At 39.2% G+C, this 22,191-nt stretch overlaps 1 protein-coding gene across 1 annotated transcript in view; it reads left to right on the forward strand.

Annotated features, from left to right (window-relative positions):
- Nucleotides 1–22,191, forward strand: part of LOC139745480 (uncharacterized) — a 37,128-nt gene that overhangs the window by 9,167 nt on the left and 5,770 nt on the right. Inside the window, exons 3-23 of the mRNA XM_071655872.1 lie at nucleotides 2,665–2,898; nucleotides 3,655–3,897; nucleotides 4,378–4,614; nucleotides 5,679–5,924; nucleotides 7,997–8,119; nucleotides 8,754–8,876; nucleotides 9,488–9,610; nucleotides 11,691–11,813; nucleotides 12,486–12,608; nucleotides 12,930–13,052; nucleotides 13,639–13,761; nucleotides 14,614–14,874; nucleotides 15,289–15,417; nucleotides 16,009–16,263; nucleotides 16,931–17,040; nucleotides 17,351–17,573; nucleotides 18,482–18,595; nucleotides 19,434–19,555; nucleotides 19,990–20,136; nucleotides 20,603–20,791; nucleotides 21,461–21,850. Of these exons, the coding sequence (XP_071511973.1) occupies nucleotides 2,665–2,898; nucleotides 3,655–3,897; nucleotides 4,378–4,614; nucleotides 5,679–5,924; nucleotides 7,997–8,119; nucleotides 8,754–8,876; nucleotides 9,488–9,610; nucleotides 11,691–11,813; nucleotides 12,486–12,608; nucleotides 12,930–13,052; nucleotides 13,639–13,761; nucleotides 14,614–14,874; nucleotides 15,289–15,417; nucleotides 16,009–16,263; nucleotides 16,931–17,040; nucleotides 17,351–17,573; nucleotides 18,482–18,595; nucleotides 19,434–19,555; nucleotides 19,990–20,136; nucleotides 20,603–20,791; nucleotides 21,461–21,850 (3,761 nt within the window). The remainder of the gene's footprint in view (nucleotides 1–2,664; nucleotides 2,899–3,654; nucleotides 3,898–4,377; nucleotides 4,615–5,678; nucleotides 5,925–7,996; nucleotides 8,120–8,753; nucleotides 8,877–9,487; nucleotides 9,611–11,690; nucleotides 11,814–12,485; nucleotides 12,609–12,929; nucleotides 13,053–13,638; nucleotides 13,762–14,613; nucleotides 14,875–15,288; nucleotides 15,418–16,008; nucleotides 16,264–16,930; nucleotides 17,041–17,350; nucleotides 17,574–18,481; nucleotides 18,596–19,433; nucleotides 19,556–19,989; nucleotides 20,137–20,602; nucleotides 20,792–21,460; nucleotides 21,851–22,191) is intronic.

Raw genomic sequence — 22,191 nt, forward strand, 5'->3', positions numbered from 1 at the left:
AGATGCACTACGAAGCACTCACAAAATGGTCGCTCGATTCATGCAGCTGTTACTAAGTACATGTATTGTGAAAATTTATCGTGACCTTTTCACCGTGACCCTTAGAGTACTATAATAGAAGTGGGTTTTCCCCACTTCTGGGATACCGCGTGCCTATCCGATATTCGAAAGCCCATAATGTAATATCGCCTCGTATAGCAAGGTGTACTTACGACACTTAATTTGGAAAATTTACTGGAAAGGGAAAGATATTAACAAAAGTCATGTAAGAGAAATACATGAAAGAAAATTTGATGAAAATAAAATAAATATTGACTGAATTGTACATCAATTGAATATGGAAAATTATGTCCGTTTGACCGTTGCCATGTCATTGAATATTATGACTTGTAAACATTATTTAAAATGTAAATATTTGACTTTGACTGTCGTGTGAGTAATGCTACCAACATTTTTTACATACGAAATTACCACATCGAACGATTTTCTTTTCAGTTTGCGTGAATATCACATCATGGTCTTGGAAAGCCTAAGGGATTTTATTTTTTTTTGTTATATCATGAGCACGAGTCACAGAGAAAAATCTTCTGGGAAAGGAAATTATAAACGGTTCTTTATGGACCAAACATAGAGGTAGCAGTATGAAAGATAGCTTTGAAAACCTTACAATTTGTCTATCATCAAAGCTAATCTATTGACGCAAAATGATACAAGAAACAATATATGAAGTGATGAATCCCAACTGATAATTTCTTGTAACGGGTGGATCCTTGGGGACCCTAACGACCTGTGTGTCCGAAAGTTACTATCTGTGTCGGCGTTTGTCTATGTCTTCTGTAGTCACTGAGATTCGATCTCCTTTTGCCTTCAAGGTAGAGAAAGGGAACTTTGACTATAAATCATCACAGTAATGATGACAATTATTTTTATATATAAATATATACCGGGTGTCCCAAAAAAAGCGGAACGGTGGATTTTCAGTACCTTGCGTTCTAAAGGTGATATATTTTTTGACATTATTAGAAAGAGCATCTTCCGCAGAAGACCATGATACCAAAATCATTAAATTTGGTTCAGTACTTTTTATTCTACGCCAATTTCTGTAAATGCAGTCATTTTCAATTTTTTGCGACTTATGAGATAATAATTTGGGTGCGACACGCGTTCCATACTGTGAATTGTGTAAGCTCGTTGATCCATGTCAACAAAAGATAACGCTTTCATATTGGGAGCGCGCGCGCACACACACACACACAGACACACACACACACTGTTTTTTCCTGGCCCGTGCCGTGCTCAGTGTGAAAGCTGTATCTTTTGTTGACATGGATCACCGAGCTTACACAATATTCACCGTATGGATAGCGTGTCGCACTCAAATTATTATATCATAAGTCGCAAAAATCCGGCAAAATTTGACAATGACTGTATTTTCAGAAATTGGCGTAGAATAAAAAGTACTGAACCAAATGTAATGATTTTGGTATCATAGTCTTCTGCGGAAGATGCTCTTTCTAATGATGTCAAAAGATATATAACTTTTAGACCGCAAGGTACTGAAAATCCACCGTTCCGCTTTTTTTGGGACACCCGGTATATATATATATATATATATATATATATATATATACAGTATATATATGGTTGACAGATTTTCGCTAGTCTCCATGTCCAAACTCAGTCTCTTTTATGGCCAAAATCGGCCAACCATTTCTTTTTTTCTCAAATCAAAATTACACGGCCAAATTCTATTTATCCAGTGGTAGAACTAGGTATATCCCTGTGTTAAGATAATGTTTTAATTTCATGAATATGATAGGCGTAGTGAACTTACGCACATAAATGACGTTGCATTTCAAGCACTAAATTATACATGCCAGTTTCCATATGATAATCAAGGTTTATTTTATTTGTCCTATGTTCTAATAAATTAATTTACTTTCTGTTTTTCTTGATTTTTCGGGTCATGACAAAAATGAAATTTATAGGTGTTTAACGTTTTTATCTAACGTTAAAGGGATGGTATAGTTTTAGTTGAAACCTGGCTTCAGGTTTCTAACTTTTTTTGTGAGATAATGAAAAAAACTCTAATGAAATATGAAAGAGCATACAATTCCAAGAGGAATTCGAAGTTTATTTGATGAAGATTGGTTTTGAAATGGCTGAGATATCCAAAACGAACAATACTAATAAAAGGTGGGACCCGCCTTTTATTAGGATCGCTTTGATTTACTTTGTTTTTGGATATCTCGGCCATTTCAAAACTGATTTTCATCAAATAAACTTGAAAATCCTCTTAGAATGGTGTGCTCTGTAACATTTCATAAGTAGTTTCTTCGTATCTCGCAAAAAAAAAAAAAGCTCAATCTTCATCTCCACCAATACTGTACTATCCTTTTACCAAAAGTTTGGTGTCGACCTTTAATATAAGTAGGGCCTATATTTGTTTGATCGTGTGTGTGTAATATATCACCTGTATATTGACGAATCAAAGGTTTACACTTCTGGTTAGTCCTCAGTGCAGTTTTAAAATTCAATGTATGACCTACTCTATCTTTTCCATAATTCTAACATCTCGAAAACAAGAGGACGTAGGCCTATATTCTTGAAAAGGTTGTCATTGTGTTTGCTGCATTGTACTCTGCGTTGTCATAAATCGTGCAGACACGGAGGATCCAGTGATTGTCTGCCCGGGGAATATCACCACCGAAAACTCAGCGGGACAGAACTACGCGGACGTGTCCATCGATCACCCCGATGTCACGGACAACTCGGGAGAAATCAGCATCAACTTACCGCCGTCCTACCGCGTCTTCATCGGCACGTCCTCCGTGCGATTCGAGGCGGTCGACGGAGCCGGAAACAGCGCGGCCTGCTCCGTCTATGTCACCGTGCAAGGTACGGAAGTTGATGATGCGTATAACATCATGAAAACGTTGACATTGAATCTATATCTAATTGAATGTAGTACATTTTCCAAACTACGGTATTTTCATCAAAGTCGGCAAATTTTCGTGTTGATTCACCAAAAGGAAGGCTAACTTTTCTTTTTGCAATCATCTTGAATATTGTTGTCAAAGTGATATTGCAGTGATATTTACTCTTTTCTCTTCTCCGTCGACCAACATCACAAATTCCTGTTTCTCCTTCGCAACCTTGTCATAGTCTTTCTACTTTCTTCATCACCAATTTTCTTGAGTTGCTTCTCTCTTCTCCTTACTTTTCCTCCTCCGTCATGTCCATCTTTTGTCTCTGCTTTTTTGTCTTCTCGTTCCTCCAAAGTCTCCTTTCCACTTCCATGTGCACTTCCTTGTTTCTTACTTTCCACTTCCTTCCAGCATTTATCCTCACTCGCCTCCTCACCTTTCTCCTTCTTCTCCTCCTTTCAGGTTTTTTTTTTCTCTGATGATGATAATGATGATGATGATGATGATGATGATGAAACGTCATTTATTTGTAGAAACATTCATAGGCGCCCAGCCCCCACAATGTTCCACACATCATTCACAACCTTACATCTCTCAATATCTCTCAATACCATCTTTCCCGTTTGTCTCTTCATTGCCCCATTCCCTCTCCATTCCACCACATTTTTCCTTCTCTGGTTTGCCCAAATGACTTGATGTCTCTCTTCTCCATTTTCTGCTTGCGTAGACGTCGAGCCGCCTCAAGTCACGTGTCCGGACAACTTCAACGTGACAACGGAACCCGGACAGTACTATGCCACAGTCACGTGGGAGGACCCGAGTGTCCAGGACAACTCCGGACAATCTCAAATAAGTAAAGTCTCGTACGCTTCGGGGACCAGGTTTCCTATCGGCAGGACCACGGTCGAGGTAGTGGCCAGCGACTTTAGCAACAATATCGCCTCCTGCACCTTCGACATCAGAGTGTGGGGTACAGTTATTTTGTTTCTTACATCCTCTTCCTCTTTTACATGATTGTGTGTGCTGGTGAATTACATGTACTAATTTCACGGGTCTCAATACTAAACCCTACCATAAAACCATAATCTGATAAAACAGTCCTAAAAATGTAATTTCATGCTAATAAACGATGATAACAGAAATTATAATTATGATGATATTAGTAATGATAAAAATGACAACAATGATGATTATAATAATAATAACAATAATAACTATTTACTATATAGCGCTTAAAACAAAAATGTTTCATAGCGCTTTACGATTAACAAAAGAGAACAAATATCTAAGGCAACTACGAATACAAATAATCAACAATTACAGAATAATCAGTTCTGTTCTTGAAATAAGTGATAATGCTGTCATATCTATCTATCAACGTATTATGTTTACTCTGTTCTACGTGATTAGTTACCACCGTGACTACTTCTTACTACTCTTAACCTCTTAGACGTGGAACCTCCTACTCTGACCTGCGCCGACAACATCGTGACGGCAACCGACCCCGGTAGCAATAGAGCCAATGTGACCATCGACACGCCGATGGTCGAAGACAATTCCAACCCCATTGTCAATGGCAGCGACACGTACAGCGTGGTCATCCCGCTGGGCACCTACGAGATCGTCTTCACAGCTCGGGACGGGTCGGGAAATGTCGGATACTGTTCCGTATACGTCACAGTACGAGGTATGCCGAGATTCGAACATTATGACAGATAACTGGTCTAGGGTAATTACCCCCTGGGCAATTACCCTAGACCCTTCTTCTGACCCTTACCCTAATCCTGATATCGAACCTTATCCTAACCCTAACCCAAAATCTAACCCTATAACTAACTCTAATCCTAATCGTTACTTTACACTTTTCACTAACCATTATTTAGCCAGGGGTAGTTGTCCTCGGAGATAATTGCCTTCATACGCGGATAACTTTCCACAAGAGAGCAACTAGGATGAACTCTTGTGACACTAATAATATTAAAAATATCATCATTATCAAAAATACTGAAAGATATAGAAATCCTGAAGCTTAATGTCAGGTGTGACAGAAATAATTGTTAAAATGGCATTGTGTTCCCACCTCTCAGCCTCCTACGGTATCCTCGAATTAATGACGCCACGCTTACACGACAGAGAATTGCCCTTATTTTTCTCTTCTCTTGGGCATCAGGAAGACGATACGCGTATTACTTTGCTCAATTTATCAGTACCGTGATCCATCATTCTACTTCGTCTGTACACGTTGTCCATCCCAAAACAGAAATTCAAGAAAAATGTCTATCAAAATGCACTCATCACATTCAAACAGAATGTTTGTGAGTCGCCTGAATGGTCAACATTTTAACATTTAAAGTTAAATTTATTGATAGTCTTTCATATTTGCTTTGACGCACAAGTTGTGGTTTGACATAAACACGTCCGCGCGAGAGGGAGCAGCGGTATTCTAGCAACATTTTCGGGTTTCAAAAAGTGCAATTTTACTCATAGTACATTTTTGCCATCATCATCATCCGAACGCTCGAATGATGATGTTCATGAGATTCTACCATGAACATCTAGTCGATGTGTAGTCATACACTTGCAATCTAAGGAATAAAGACTGCTGATAAATAAAGATTGAAATATAACAATTTTGTTATTGCTGAAGAGTTAATTTACATACATATGAGTTGATACACTTTATTAACATTCAAAATAAGTGTAATACATTAATACCTGGTGGATCTATCCTGACCCTCTTTACACGACAAGACGAGGAGCCTCCAGTTTTGACGTGTCCCGCTGACATACAAGTAACTGCAGAGAGCAATCGGAACAGTGCTACCGTCTCTTGGAACCAGCCCGGTGCGCTGGACAATTCCAATATCCCGGTCTCGAATCCCATTAGTGACCCCGTTTCAGGCTCGTCATTCCCGATCGGGACTACGGTCGTCAACATCACGGCTGCCGATGCTAGCGGGAACATCGGGAGTTGCCTTCTTCTCGTTACCGTACTTGGTGAGTTTGATTGGTTTTAATTGATTTGTTTGGACTGGTCACAGTTTTATTGTGCAACACAATACTTTCTTTCTTTCTGCATTTTGCATAATTCACCCTGGTGTCTGTTAAACACTAGTGTCTTTTTGTTCTGCCTCTTCAAATGTGAGAGAACATCATCAACTTAACACTTAAGTCAGAGGAGAGAATTTGACGTTTTGTAGTCCAGATTGAACTAATCACGAATAAACAGAAGGCCTTTTATTTAACAATAACGATAGATGCCATTCCGATGCATGCTTTCCCTTAATCTTTAGAGAAATAGAAATTAAGGAATCCCTGATAGCTGTCATCAAGTTGTTGACAAGTTACTTTGTCCGTAGAAAAACGGGACAATGATTGGCCCGTTTGTCAGTCTGTATTACTGGAATAATCGGATAATCTTTCAATGTAAATTGAATATCAATTAATGGTCACCGGCAAATTTTAAAACTCCTTTGCAGTAATAGCTGATGACGCAAAAAAAAAATATTTTTTTTTTCAATTGATAGAATTTATTGATTTCTCGAAGCGACATAATTTTACAGAGGATAAATGAATTACAGAGTTATTACTTAAACACAAAAACATTTCTTTGATACAAGCAATTTAAACACATATCTGTGTTTTTTATGCTTTTTTCAAATATTTAAATAACTTCTTACTAAAAAACATACTATAAAGGGTCGTACATGCGAGAATGCGAAAATAGGATAAAATAACTTTTGGCAGTCCGAAAGCCCGCCCAGGCCCGCCCGACATGGCGACGACGAATGTACATTGAATAACTTCCACAGGACCATTGCAATTGACTACACACAGCCCCGCCGCTGTACACAAGTGTAACATTTGAGCACAGCGACAAGGCCGCGCGCACAGCCACATTGCAATGTACAGCTAATAAAAGGAAATTCGTAAATACTAATAGGCCCCATGGACAGAAAATCTAGAAATTAGCAAACCACATTCACCCGCCGTCCCCACGCTCAGGCAGGCCCCCAGCGGACTTCCGGCAAGCCATTGGAACGCCAAGGATGCACCCTGCCCGAAAGTATGTACAGTGTATACATTTACATTACACACGCCACACCCAGGTAGGCTCCTAGAAAACCACCGGGTTGCCACGAACATACCCTGCCCGAAAGCATGCATAAATTAACTTACATCATAACAACGTTAGAAGAAACTCGCGGGTACATAGAATAAAAAAATATTTAATTCCATGAACGTTGTGCTAGTGGCCTCATAGTTTGTCCCTCAAGTCAATCAGCCTATGACATGACTGAGAAATTTGTCACATCCGTCACGATATTTAGGGCCAAGATTAGGAGAAGCTTCTAAACAACAACCGATACTTATTTCCCCATCTCAAAGTAAAAAGGACGACGTTGGGCTTAGGTGATACATATTGAAGCGGTTCAAGTGATTAAAGGACAAGTCCATCTTCATATACGTAAGGATTGAGAGAATAACAGCAATATTAGTAGAACACATCAGTGAAAGTTTGAGGAAAATTGGACAATCCGTTCAAAAGTTACAAATATTTTAAGTATCTGCGCAGTCACTGCTGGAAGAGAAGACTACTTCAGTGTATGATGTCACATGCGTACAACTATATAAGGAAAATAAAAAGAGTTTTTCACAAAACTTTACTTTTTGAATAAAGTGCACAGTTCTTCGACTTGCTACTGACGTATGTTAAGGGTAATATTATTCCCCCTACCTTCTGAAAGAGAGAAGTCGAGTGTTCTTTTGTTATGCGAGAAAAATGGAAATATGTTGAATTTTCTTTATTCTTTCTTTATAGCGTTGTACTCATGTGACATCACAAGCTATAGTAGTCTTTTCATCCAGCCGTGACTGAGCAGAAACTTCAAAAATTCATAACTTTTTAACGGATTGTCCGATTTTGCTCAAGCTCTCACTGATGTGTTCTACTAATTTGCTGCATTCACTCAACCCACATGTCTATGAAGGTGAACTTGTCCTTTAATTCTCTTGATTAGGGAAGACTTACTCCAGTTTTGTTTCCCCTTGTCCTTGTCCGTTTAAAGATTTTGACGAGTGCGCAGACGGCCAAAATAACTGCAGCCAGAATGCGGTGTGTAAGAACGAAGATGGTTCGTTCAGCTGCCGGTGTGAAGAAGGCTATTCCGGAGATGGAGTCACGTGTGACGGTGAATATGACGTCATCACTATATATATATATATATATATATATATATACTGTATATATATATATATATATATATATATATATATATATTTACATCCATAAATACTTTTTTTTTTTGCGGGGGGGGGGGTGGGATGAAGGGACATGGGTCATTTAAAAAATAAATGGTAGCTGTTTGTGAACACATTAACTCGTTGCCATCCCTTGACATGCGTTTTGATTTCTTTACCTTTCCATGAGCACTATAAGCTTTCTTGCGGTATGAATTAAAGAGTATACTCAGATGGTTTGTGCCCCATTTGTGTCGCATTGCTAAACGTCATCTCTAGAAGAAATTCTGTCAAAATCTCTTACCTTCAACCCCCCCCCCCCGTCCCTTCTGCCGGGGTCGTGTCTGTTTGTATGTGTGTGTGTGTGCTTTTGTGTGAATGTTTGTGTGTTAGGGTAGAGGATCAGTAAGTTCTGTTAGCTAGACGTAGGCCTAGTATGTACAGTAGCTCCCCCACGTTTAACTGTCATTGGCATCGCCCAAGACTGGGCAGATGGGACAAGCAGCTAGAGCTACGAGAATTTGCTGGAACCTTCAGCGGGCTTGTTCACCACGTTATACCATGATCCCTTTCCATTTCACCCAGACATCAACGAGTGCACGTCGGGTGCCTCAAATTGCCACTCCAATGCTACCTGTACAAACATCCCGGGATCTTTCACGTGTGCCTGCAAAGATGGCTTCTCCGGAGATGGCATAGATTGCACAAGTGAGTTTAACCAAAGTACTTTGTAGTCGCGGAACTTATACATCGGGATGGTCACATAGCGCCACCTACTGTTAGGCAAAGACACACATTGACAGCTTCAGTTTATTATACGAAGGCTGGAAACATAAATTTCTCGTCAAAAACGTTCAGTATGATACGAAAAATAAAATCATGCCGAAATCTGCATCTTTTTTTTTTCGTTCCATGCAAATGGACATCAAAGTTGACATGATTTTAATTATCGACATGAAATGGCACTTTAATGTACGAAAATTGTTCTTCGTTTGTACTACGTACCAGTCGCATCAAAATATTGCAGATAAGTTGAATTCGATACGACCTTTTCAAGAAAGCTCGATTTTTGAGCACCAATCCCTGAGATTCTTTCAGTACTTGTGAAAGTGTGTTTTTTTTTTCTATTAACGAATAAGGAAATATTATGCTGCAGATGTAGCGATGCAACTGCTGCTAGCTGTCTCGTCCAGAGTGTTTACACAATTCAAATTTTCCTGTTTTGATCAAAAGAAACAGACAAGAAACAAACCTTCTATTACATCACAATGGTTTCCCCTTTGCTATCGTGACTCCTCAACCACTATCCCCCTATCCAGATATCGACGAGTGCGAAACGAGCGGGAACAATTGTGACGTCAACGCGGATTGCATGGATACACAGGGAGGTTTTGCGTGTGTGTGTCGGACTGGTTACACTGGGGATGGCCAGACGTGTGATGGTGAGATCGAATAACAGAAAGTTAAATTGTATTCTTTTTTAAGAATAAAGTGCGAATAGATTCCCACCATGTTATTGTTGACATCAATGAAATATAAGTCGAACCAAAATGGGCGAAGTTCCACCCAAAACTCGACCTGAAATAAAGTTGTGGATTATTACAGAATTTGGTGTTATATATACTAACAAATTGGTCGCAAATTTTTTTTCCAAATGATAGCATTTATTGATTTCTCGAAGCAACATAATTTTACAGAGGATAAATGAATTACAAAGTTATTACTTCAACACAAAAAACATTTCTTTGATACAAACAATTTAAACACATATCTGTGTTTTTTATGCTTTTTTCAAATATTTAAATATCTTCTTACTGAAAAAACATACTATAAAGGGTCGTACATGCGAGAATGCGAAAATAGGATAAAATAACTTTTGGCAGTCCGAAAGCCCGCCCAGGCCCGCCCGACATGGCGACGACGAGTGCACATTGAATAACTTCCACAGGACCATTGCAATTGACTACACACAGCCCCGCCGCCGTACACAAGTGTAACACTTGAGCACAGCGAATTGGTCGCAATTGATCCACATATGCAAATTAATGATGTCGTCAATCTTGAACTCTCCGATTGGTTTGTGCACACAAGTATCATAACAATCAGAATTAACTACATCTATATTTCTCATAAAATCGCTCCTTCTTCTTGTTTTAGGAATAGATAATTCGTGTGAAGCTAGATAGATGAGTTGAGATACGACATAATCACTTTGCCTGATGTATTCATACGCGTTCTACCAAAATAACGGTTTCATGAAAACATTTCATTGAACTCCTTGATTTGTTTTGTATCATAACGGTGTTATATGGTGCGTTGGGGTATAAATTGCTCATATTAACTTCTCACAACTACAATCATAATTGCTATAATGATTATCATCCTATTATTCATGCAAAACATATAGAGGCAATCTGTCTATTTCTAGTTTTGCTTTACCCGTTGTATAGTGACATATTTTTTATGCCTCCGCCAACGAAGCGGCCGGAGGCATTATGTTTTCGGGTCGTCCGTCCGTCCGTACGTCCGTCCGTCCGTCCGTACGAACGTCCGTCCCGTTTTGTTTTTGTCGATATCTCACGAACCGTGTGGTGGTTTTACATCAAACTTGGTATGAGGGTATATCCTGGGGGGATAATACTTTGTTTGGATTTTAGGGTCACGGGGTCAAAGGTCAAAGGTAACAGGTTATTTTGTGGAAAAAAAGGTTGAAAATTCATGTTTTTCTCCATATCTCGCAAATGGTTCAAGGTATCTTCATGGAACTTAGTATATATGCTTGTTCCAATGGGCAGTGATTATCTAGGGAAGTTGGGGGTCATGGTTCAAAGGTCAGGGGGTCAAAGGTCAAGGTCAACTCTTCAAAATATCACTACTTTCCTTATATTTTTGCAATGCCTGAAGGTTGTTTTTTTTTTTTAACTTGATGTATACATGTATTACCCAATATATATTCTGTGGGAAGTTTCTTGCCAAAAGGTCAAAGGTCAAGTGAAAGTGCTGAATTGCACTTTTTCCTCCATATCTCAAAAATAACTCAAGGTATCATCATGAAACTTACATATTTATGCATGTTCAACCTAACAGTGATTCTCTTTGGAATCGTGAGGTCAAAGGTCAAAGGCCAGGTTTAGATAATGCTATTTTTCCATTTGATACTGAAATTATACTTTTTCTCAATACCTTGAAAATTACTCATTGCATAAACTTATAAAAGGGTCAAAAGTCAAGTAAAAATCATTAGTTCCCCAAATACCTGCACTCTGACATTTTAATCATTCATCCAATTGAACCTAGTTCTAGGAAAGTGAACATTCAGCACATTTGTGTCAAACCTGTCATTTTAATATTTTGCCAATTGTGTGAAACTGTCATCACACATTGTCAAGACATTGTACTATAGACCTATTAGGAGAACCATGCATTATGGCGGAGGCATATCAGTCGCCGTAGCGATATGTCTAGTTTCATTTACTCGTATACCATTCTATTTTTTCCCCCGTGTCATCTTTGTCCCTCCAGATATTAATGAATGTACATCCGGGAGTTCTAACTGCCACTCTGAAGCTGTATGTACCAACACTGACGGATCTTTTACGTGCGCCTGCGGGACGGGCTACACGGGAGATGGTGTACAGTGTCTAAGTGAGTGCAAAGGAGGAATTTGAGCACTATGGGGGTAGTGGAAGAGGCTCCATAGTCATCTATGGTACGCGTCAAACTAGAAACGTCAGAAGGCCACTAGAAATCGTTCGGTGACAGATCGAAGGGTTGCATCATGATTATCTTGTTGCATTTTTACGAAATCTTCCCATACAAATAAATGTATGCGGCCTTAGATGTACAGTATTTGAGAACCGGAGTCTTCTTTCAAAAATTTTGATAGACAATCTGTTACGACATCACTGAGTTTATACAAAAAGGAAGAGAAGGATATTACTTTATCAAGCTTATTTGGCTAGTCGAGCTGCAACCTTCCCATGTGTGTGTGTGTGTGTGTGTGTGTGTGTGTTTGGTTTTTTTTTAAACCCATTTGCTTGTAGACTATTTCGATATGAAGATATGATTTGTGGCCTATATGAGAAATGCAGATCATGGAAGACCATAATTGCATTTGATATACCCGGCTAATTTTGGTTTTCCCTGAGTCCTACATCTATCAAAATTAGCGTCATCTAATGAAAGACGAACTGCAATGTCTTGTGTTGGTTGGTTGTTTGGCTGACTTTTTACGGGGTTTACCTACTATGGATGACTAGGCTACATTCAAGTCTCTCGCTGTTTGTTTAACATAGATCATCACTCATTTTCCTGCAGACATTGACGAGTGTGAGGGTGATATCCATGGCTGTGACGTAAATGCAGACTGTCAGGATTCGAACGGTAGTTTCATCTGTGTCTGTAAGGAAGGCTACGAGGGAAGCGGATTCGTGTGTGATGGTAGGCCAGTAAAGATATATATTTCTCTCTCTCTCTCTTTAAATGATATAGCTCAGTCACCATATTCAGTAATCAAGAGAACACATCTTAACCTCTGCTACCAAAGATGTATTTTTGCACTAATGTACTTGCTCGATCGGTTTGCATTTGACTTCTGTTAGCTCTATGCGTCATTTTAATACCAACGAATTATTTTATGCGTTTGTATGTATATGTATGAGTGTGCATTTATTTTGCTTTCTGAGAACTAAGGGAAACGGCTAAAGATTAGTTTAAAGAAACATCTGATATATTCTAATCTCTTTCATTTTTCTTTTTTAGACACTGATGAGTGCGCGGACAACTCGCACGATTGTGACGAGAATGAGAAGTGCGTGAATTCGGACGGAGGCTTTACGTGTGTCTGCAGGGAAGGCTTCCGGGGAGATGGAGGAGAGTGTGATGGTAAGTCACCTAAGAGAAGACCTCTCCCTGCTGGTCATATGAAGGAAAATGACTAGAATTTCTCGTGCTATTGTGTCGTAACAATTAAAAAAAAATGATCTTGAAAGAATCAAAAGTATTCATGAGTAGGCCTATTTCAATTTTATTCCCGTTAAATACAGAAATCTATCGACAAAACGGAGGGAAAATGAAAATTTACTTACGCTCCCACAACTTTATCATCGAAGCTCCATGTGCGTAATATACAAATACGTATTAACATATCCATAAACATGCATATACGCGTATATAAATTATACACATTATGCATAATCATATACGCACTCATGTGCATATACATACAATATCATACACATACGGTACATATACACGCACATACACACATGATTACACATGTACATATTATTTACATCATGTATACTATATACTTGTACCAGTACCGTACGAAAGCAAAACTATATACAATTCCATACAATAAATGTAAGATTTCATGGCCTCTCATGAAGACACTATCAAAAAAGAAAGAAAGAAAAAGAAACCTACTTGACGACGTTTCAACTCTCTCTATATCAAATCCTATATGCAGACATAGATGAGTGTTCGACGGACGTACCTCCCTGTCATACCAACGCGTCATGTACCAACACGGACGGGTCCTACGTGTGCCAGTGTCTTAACGGCTTTTCCGGGGACGGCCTTACCTGTGGTGGTGAGCATCATTCTACCTTCTTTGCGCTCAAAGAGAGAGAACACTGATAAACGCAGGCGAAGTAAACTTGAAAGTTTGTTGGCTTGCCGGTACGTGGTCATTCAAAAAAACAACAACAACAAACACACACACACAAACAAACAAACAAAAAACAAGTTTGTTTTTAAAAGCAAGTTGTCCGATATTAGATGCAATTCCAATTGATATTAGATACAAAACCTTTAATTTTCTCCGACATATATTCGTCTACTTTCTTTGCTTGCTTTAAAATTGAAAAATTGGCTAAAATGTAACGATTTCTTTTTATTTTCTAAAGAAAATATAAAGTATTTTGCGTACAGATAAACCACGTTGTAACATTTTGGGTTTTCTGTAGAACCAAGTACAAAAGCATTTCTAGTAATTTGAGTTTAATTCTGTTAAACATAACTTCCTGTATGTGAACAATAAACCTTTTACAGTTTGTGTAGTTCAGAATATTTAGGTTATCAACGTAGAGTGTACAATTATGATGGCTAATGGCAGTGCTTCAAAGTTTAAGGAGATTAAACACTAATGCTTCATAACTTCTCGATCATACATAAGCAAAGTAAATTGAGACTCAGTTGTGTCTTTCTAGGCGGAGATCACTTCAATGAATGGAAAAAGTAATGGAATGGTCGCTCCCGTGAAACCATCCTGTCGAACCAGGACTGTCTGAGAACTTTCAGATCCATGACGCATCTGATAATTTCTTGGTGCTTGGCAAATCATGAACCATTCAAGTTTTCAACAGTTCGTTTGTAAAATGGTCGAGTCCATCCGTTGTTGTACCGATACACTTTATGATTCTTCAATCTGGTGTTTCTCCAGTCTTTGACCTCTGTGAGTCTCTGAGCCCATGTCCGAGTGTTGCCGACTGCATCAACGAAATCGACAGCTACACCTGCCGGTGTCGGAGCGGGTACACGACCACCACGTCGGACAATGACGACTCGACGCTGTGCATCGACATCGACGAGTGCGATACGTCGGCCTCGTCGTGCCACGCCAACGCCGACTGCATCAACACAGTAGGCAGCTACGAGTGCGTGTGCGCCGACGGCTATGGCGGAGATGGTGTGATCTGTGTTGGTAAGGAGGTCGAGAGAGGACTAGGGTCGAGTAGAAACATTATGCAGCAGATGCATCCATATTAGTCTATTCATTTCTCTTAGGCAATTTATAGGACAACAGGGGCTTGATATTGTTTGAATCGTGCGGGTTTTCTTTTTACTGAACAGCTGCTGAAGGGGAACATTAGATGGCAGTAAAGAACACGACACTAACTGAAGATTGCTATCTGCAGCCTACTCATATCACAACTATTGTATTTTGTTTGGGCTTGCATAAGTGATAGTGCTTTACCATCAAGACCACCCGCACTTCTCTTGGATATATGCATAGTTATTGCATCTTTTTAATGAAAGTAAAGAAAGAAAATCATCACATTTTACTATTCTTCCTTCCTTCCTTCCTTTCATCCTGTCATTCATCTGTCCAATTCAGCGGTCAACCCTTGCCTCTCTTCGCCCTGCCAAAATGAGGGAACGTGTTCTACTTCCGGTACCTCCTACCAGTGCGAGTGCCCGCCCACTCACACAGGTGTCAACTGCAACACCGTCGTCATGGAGAATGGTGGGTGGAGCTAAAAGGCTTATGATGATGATGATGATAATAGTAATACTAAGAAGAACAATAATGACAATAATAATAATGATAATAATAGTAATAATAATAATAATAATAATAATAATAATAATAATAATAACAATAACAATAATAACAATAATAATAATAATAATAATAATAATAATAATAATAATAATATCAATATTAAACAATTACCTGTATAGTAAATTGCATGCATATCTCAATAATTAAGGATGTTCTGCAGTGCAGAAATGTCTGCCTTTAGCTAGTTCAATTTGGAAGTGTAACTACATTGTAATTCATGCAAACTGACGTCTGCACGGGAACACACGAGTTGAATGACAGGTTATTCCGTCCTCCGGAAAAATGTATCCATGAATGCGAATATGCTCATGAAGGAAATTTTATCAAACTCTGACAAATTAATTTCTAACATGTTGCATGACCCAAAATAAAGAACAACAACAACAACTATGAATGGAATTCCCACTTTAATGAAGCACCACTATGGGCGGGTATACCGACAAAAGAAGGCATTATCAGCATATAATTATGTTTTACGTCACTTCTAATCAGAACCTGTTGAGATCGTCGAAGAGCCAGTATCGATTGAGATTGCCCTTGGTTCCAGTGCGTCGTTCTCCTGCTCGTTCCAGAACGTCGACCGCTTCGACTGGACGAAGAACGATCGGATATTGACCAATGTGGCCGACCGATCGCCGCTGGTGATTTCGGCGACGCGGGTCGGGGACCAAGCTTTCTATTCCTGCATCGGGTACGGCAGTGACGGCAGTCAGATTGAAACAGACAAGGCGACGTTAACATTGATTGGTATGCAGAGTATAACTGATTTGAAATAATTTCCCTTTTTTTTTGGGGGGGGGGAGGGGAGGGGAGAGGGGCATGTCAAGGACTTATTGTCTTTCAGAATAGGATGATATTATTCTAAAATAAAAATGTGGCTTGATTCTTAATGATCAAGCCCATTTTGGGGGAAGTTTGCATTTTTGGTTTAATGTTATTTGAGAATATGAGTTTCACTGCATAAAGCATGTATATATTTCATCTTTGACAGTCTATGTAAAGGTTCTTTAAGACCATTTCAGGGCTAATGCTATCTCTCTCTTCCCTCTCTCTTGTTTTTATGCTCTTCATGCCCTTTCCCTAATCTTCTATTTGCTGCTTCCCATGTCGCTTTTCTTTCTTTTTTTTAAAAATCTGTTTCTTCTGTTTCTTCGGCAATCTTCTTATTTTAATTTGTCATTATTATTGTCTACATACATTGTCTCTTGTTCTTCTCCTTCACTATTCCTCTTTGTTCTTCATTACCATCATTGTTTTCCTTCTTATGTCTTTTCCTTCTCTCCGTCCTGGGCTCTCCGTTTGAATAAGAGAAATTGTGAGGAAGTGTTACACTGATGTAGTGTTGTTCGATCGTTTTCACCGTTACGCAGTGTTTGGAACATGACACGTTTTCTCGCTGTTTCATTTACTCCAGACATTGATAACTTCGTGGTGACAGCGTCATTTGATGCCGAGTATAACGACAGTCTTGCGGACCCAAACTCGGCCTACTTCCAACAGACTGCTGAGTCTATCGAAAACTACGTAAGCCAAGTATGATTTTCTTCCCTCTGTGCATTTGATGCTATGTCGAAATCAGAGTTCGGTGTGCATGAAGATATCTCGCATTTGATGTTGTCGTCACAGTTTTCAGAGACGAGGATTAAAGGGAGGTTTAAGCTGCGTCAATCACGATATATTTTCCATCGTTCCTTGCAGTTCATAGTCACGAAATCGTGAATCATAATTGTACCTTTTTGATATCTTACGAAAACTTCATGATAGTTGATATAGAGTGTGCATTGCAACCTTAAGACTGACTGTATTTTATACTTCTGGTCAAAATAACGGTTAGATTGAAGTCAGCTTACACAACACACCTGAGTTCGCTGCGCCACCAGAGACCCGGGTTGACAGACTAACTTCTGGGAGCGTCGTGGCAGAAATGGCCATTTTTCTCACGAACGACACCAGCGAAGATGCAGCACAAATGACTCTCATCGAGAGTGCTCTCGTCTCTCGCGCTCAGAGTTCCGGCGGCTTCATGGATCCAGCCTCGATCGTCGTCCAGAGTACAAGTGAGTTTCTGTGCAGAAAGAAGGAGCAAATAAACGAAGAACAGATGGAATGATTATTATGCTACTAATGTAAGAAGCATAAGTATAAAGACTGATGCCTTCGAGAACCGTCATAGAAATAAGTAATTACTATAAGAAGGAATAAAATTGTAGTAAATGTAATCATTTTTATTTTCTGTACCTCTCGGCATTATGTCACCAATTGGTAACCCACTTAAATTCTTTGCAAGTTATGATTTTTCTTTTCTGCTTTTGTTGTTGTTTTTGTACATTTCCCTCCGAAATGGTATATTGCGTTATTTTTGTCAGTTCGTGTTAAGCACTGTTCTTAAATGTATTGTTCATTATTACGTTTTTGTTGATGTTTTGTAATTTCATCTTATTGATATATTAGTGATGGAATACTGTGGGAAATAAATCAAATCTAATCAAATTAAATCAAATCAAAAGGTGTCAGAGAGAATTAGCTTAAATTACAATTACTACAGCTTGGAAGCAATAATCATATATCGGCTGCTAAAATCACAACACTTGACCCAAACTCAAAACTTAAACCTCTTGTCAAAATTCAAAAATATCACATTTCAGCTCAAATTTAAGATTGTCAAAGGCTGAAGAAAAAAAGAAGGTAATTTACATCGTGATTAAGGAATACTTTTTTAAAACGAAATTGCCAGCTGTAGATAAAATTTTACGTATGAAATGTTTTGTATCTGGACCCTAAATCAAAGTTCCTAGCTCTAATACGCATGAAAGGTAACCATGAAGATAACAAATTGATTCAATAATCATATTTTTTTCTGTGTAGATTTGTTTGTTTGTCTATATGAAACAGTCAAAAGCGCGAGGCAAAGATAATGTTGCGTTAAAAGTGACAGGAATTTATATGTCTCATTTTCTCTCCTCAGAAACATGTCCGGTTCTGACGTGGAACAGCCAGTATGGTGCGGTTGAATTTACGTCGGGAGCTGTCGGTACACAGGCAGACTCCACCGGCCTGTGTCCATCCTACACACTGAACAGTTAGTACAATCTTCCTGCCTTCAAAGTCTCCTCTTACGAAGCTCTTCTCTTGTGCATCAGTATTGATAATGATGAAGCTGTTCGAAACAACCTAGAACTTGTTCTGACGATGAATATACTGTAGATCGATTCTCACGTGCTATACGAATCTGCCCTTTGCTACGGTAAATTGCGCATGACTGCATGGGTTGTCAGACTCAACCGATAAAATTGTTTTAGCGCCGAATATTATCATCAGCTCATCTTGTTAGTATCTGCAACCTGGATCGATATTTGGATATAATATTATGAGACACCTAAAAATCACGACATATCGCTAGTTCTTGTCCTTTTTCCAAGTTCACTTTCTTGTTGGTTGGCAATCCTCATGTACAGTTAACTTCAATTTGGTGTGGAATTTATCCGTAAATCTTACTTTGGAGTGGCGGCGTCCTTAAAAAAAGCGCCTGAATCAGTCAATATTAGTACGATACAATTCAACATAAAATCGTTATATGGCATAAAATTACAATTTGCGCAATTCATCACACTGTTTAGCTAACTATTCAACCCCATCCTACACATTTCAGAGATTTATTTGTTAAGTGAAAAGTAGCTTCCTAAAATGTGTGTTGATGGCACCTTAACTAAGCCTCTCTGTGGTCAAATGAATTAACCGTTCATTTGTAACCGTACCTTTCAATACCTTTCTTAAACCCAATCCTTCCTGTAACAGTGAACCCAATGCGTTAACTGTATGAGGAATTGCACTATCTCGAGGCGAACGGGTTAGGTGGGGCAATAGTACACAATGACACGGTGAGACATATATCCTTCATATTGCTATTTTACGCATAGACGGTCAACCCATTGCAGTCGCTCGTTGTATTGGAGACGGTCTCTCCGCCAGTTACTGGGATCCGGTAGACAACTGCGGACGTAATCTAACGGCTGATGAAAAACTAATCAATTTGGAGGAGGTGAGTATGTTTTTTATTTTATTATATTTTTGTTTCTTTCTTCAACTTTTTTTCTTCTTTTTCCCCCTCCTCGTCCTCTTCTTCTTTTCACTCTCCTTCCTGCAGTGTGTAAGCCCTCTCCTGAGAGTAACTGTATTGAACATATATATGCATTTATCTTATTTGTACTGACGATCATGAAGTAAACTAGCACGAGTCAATATTACTCTTTTTTTTCACAAAGAAAATTTATTCATAACATTCAGGTACAAAATAAAATAATGTCACATGCAGTACATAAAGACAAATGAGTCAATATTACAGTCAACTATAAGTTCAACGAAATAACCGTTTTTGGAAAAGCAGTAAACGTAGAATAAAATCAACGACGACGAGATGTAATAAAAAGAAACAATATCTCCCGGACTTTTTTAACCCCGCCATATCTCTTACAGACTCCTGTTACCATGGACAACGCCCTGGATGTCGCGGAGGTGACATCGGAGCTGACGTCAAACAGCGAGGAGCTCACGTCCGAGGGGCTGGCGTCGGCTTCGAGACTCCTGGAAGACATCGCTCAGGTCCAGTCACCAGAGCCGGAGGTCAGTTGGGTCCAATAGTGTGGGATGACCCCAACTTATGTTTTCCCTTTGTAAGAAAACAGTATTACAGCTCTAGAATTGGAGGCCATTTTTGTTTCTATTGAGAGCGCGTAGTTTGAGACCGCGCACGCTGTTGTAGAAAGTTTAGCATAGGTAGGCCTACTGTCTATATCCCCAAGTATGTTCTTTTCAGTTGTCAAATACTGTTAACGTGATAACAATAATATTCTATTACTTTTTTTCAAATGATAGAATTTATATTCTACTACTTACAAATAGGAGTTAATCGTAAAGTACAAAAACAAAACAAAACAAAACAAAGTATAAGTCTATGTACCAAACATTTATTTACATTTACCTGATGTTAACGAATCAGTTTGTTTGACATACAGGAATTCGACAGCATGAGTTTGGTCAGGTTTGTTGGATTTGATCCTTTTTTCCCCCTGAAACTCATGCAAACCAGGTCACCGCGTTCGTGATCACCACAGTGCAGAACATCCTGCAGGCATCGGACGAAGAGATCGCCGCTGCACAGGACGACGCGGGAGCCCCCAGCAGGGCGGTGAGGGCACTCGAAGACCAACTCCTCGTCGTCGACATCGACGCCAACAACGGAACGTTCAGGCAGGTTGAGGAGAATATGGCAGTACAGGTAAAAAAAAAATGTATCAAATCTTTTATAGCTACAGGGTGTGTATTTTTTTACTTTCATTTATAACATCTGTTTTTTATGTTTTAGTGTCACTTTTTTTTCAGTTCATTTTCACCCATTTATGCAAACCTCAAAAGTATTAACAACGTCATTTGAAAATATTGTGCAATGCAAAGAGATATGTATGAAATTGTGAGCATTCTAAAGATAGAAATAAATATGAAAGGTTGTTTTCTTGCATTTAAAACAAAGGAAAAAATATGTGGATGTTTAGACTGGAAAAAAATACACTTATATCATGCTCTCTCCTGTTAAATCAAGTAAGAACGATAATTTTGATTTACGGATAAGTGAGACACTTTCGAGTGTCAGACCTTTGCATATTTCGATGTAATTTTTTATTCATAATTCATAAGGACATTATGCACGTGTTATGCAGTACACTAACTAGGACTATTCTCTAGCTTGTATATTAATATTTGCTGGAGATGAAAGACCTTCAAATCTACCCCTTTGTTAGTCTGTGGTGAAGGTTAATTATAGTAAAAAGAACTGCAAGTCACAATGTCGGATAGTACATCTATAGGTTTACAGAAACGCTGTCTTTCAATAGTTTGCACAATTTCACCGGAAAACAATTATTTCATTTGACGCTATTTTTTACTTCAGGTGATTGAGGTCTCTCCCGAGGAGTTCCAGGCCGGACTTGCCGCCTCGCTCTCCGTCGACGCCGACTCCAGCGCCATAGGCGACGACGACTTCAGGTTGGTGCGCGGTAGGAGCACCGAAGCCGTGGCCGATGTACCAGACGCCCTCATAGTCCTGCCGTCGGAGATCGGCGACGCCATTGGCTCTCAGAGCAACGTGCGATGTTCTTTCACCACGTTCGTGGACCCAGGTCTCTTTCGTTCGTCCAGTCTGGACGGGCAAGGTGTCAACGTGACCAATGGCACCGGCTATCGGGCGGCCAACACTCCCGTCATCTCGGCAGCTGTGGGTGACTCCGTGATCACTGATCTCACTGAGCCTGTAGTGATCTCGTTCACGCCGCTGATTAGTGTAAGCAGCACCTCCTCCTCCATGTCTATCCGCCACTTTAGTCTCGTTTTCATTTCTCTTTTTGTGTTGTGGGTCGTTCAGTTAGCACACGACAAAGATGTGGAAATGCATTCACTTTTTTTTTTGCGCTCACATTATGCTGAAATATGAATCATATTTGCATTTTTCCTTCAATTGGCATTTCAATCGCCAGCAAAAGAAAGACCTTGTGGACAAAATTTCGTTTGTGTGAATGTTTTTCTTTTGCATATCGTATTAGGTACATCGTAATATATTCGCAGGTGGTTTTGAGTGTTGCTTTTTATTTAATTGGTGTTGTCATTGGTTTTTCAGTGTCAAAG

This window comes from Diadema antillarum, unplaced genomic scaffold (assembly GCF_040938485.1).
Source record: "Diadema antillarum isolate AM-2024a unplaced genomic scaffold, OU_Dant_1.0 seq00001269_RagTag, whole genome shotgun sequence".
In the NCBI taxonomy this organism is placed as follows: Eukaryota; Metazoa; Echinodermata; class Echinoidea; order Diadematoida; family Diadematidae; genus Diadema; species Diadema antillarum.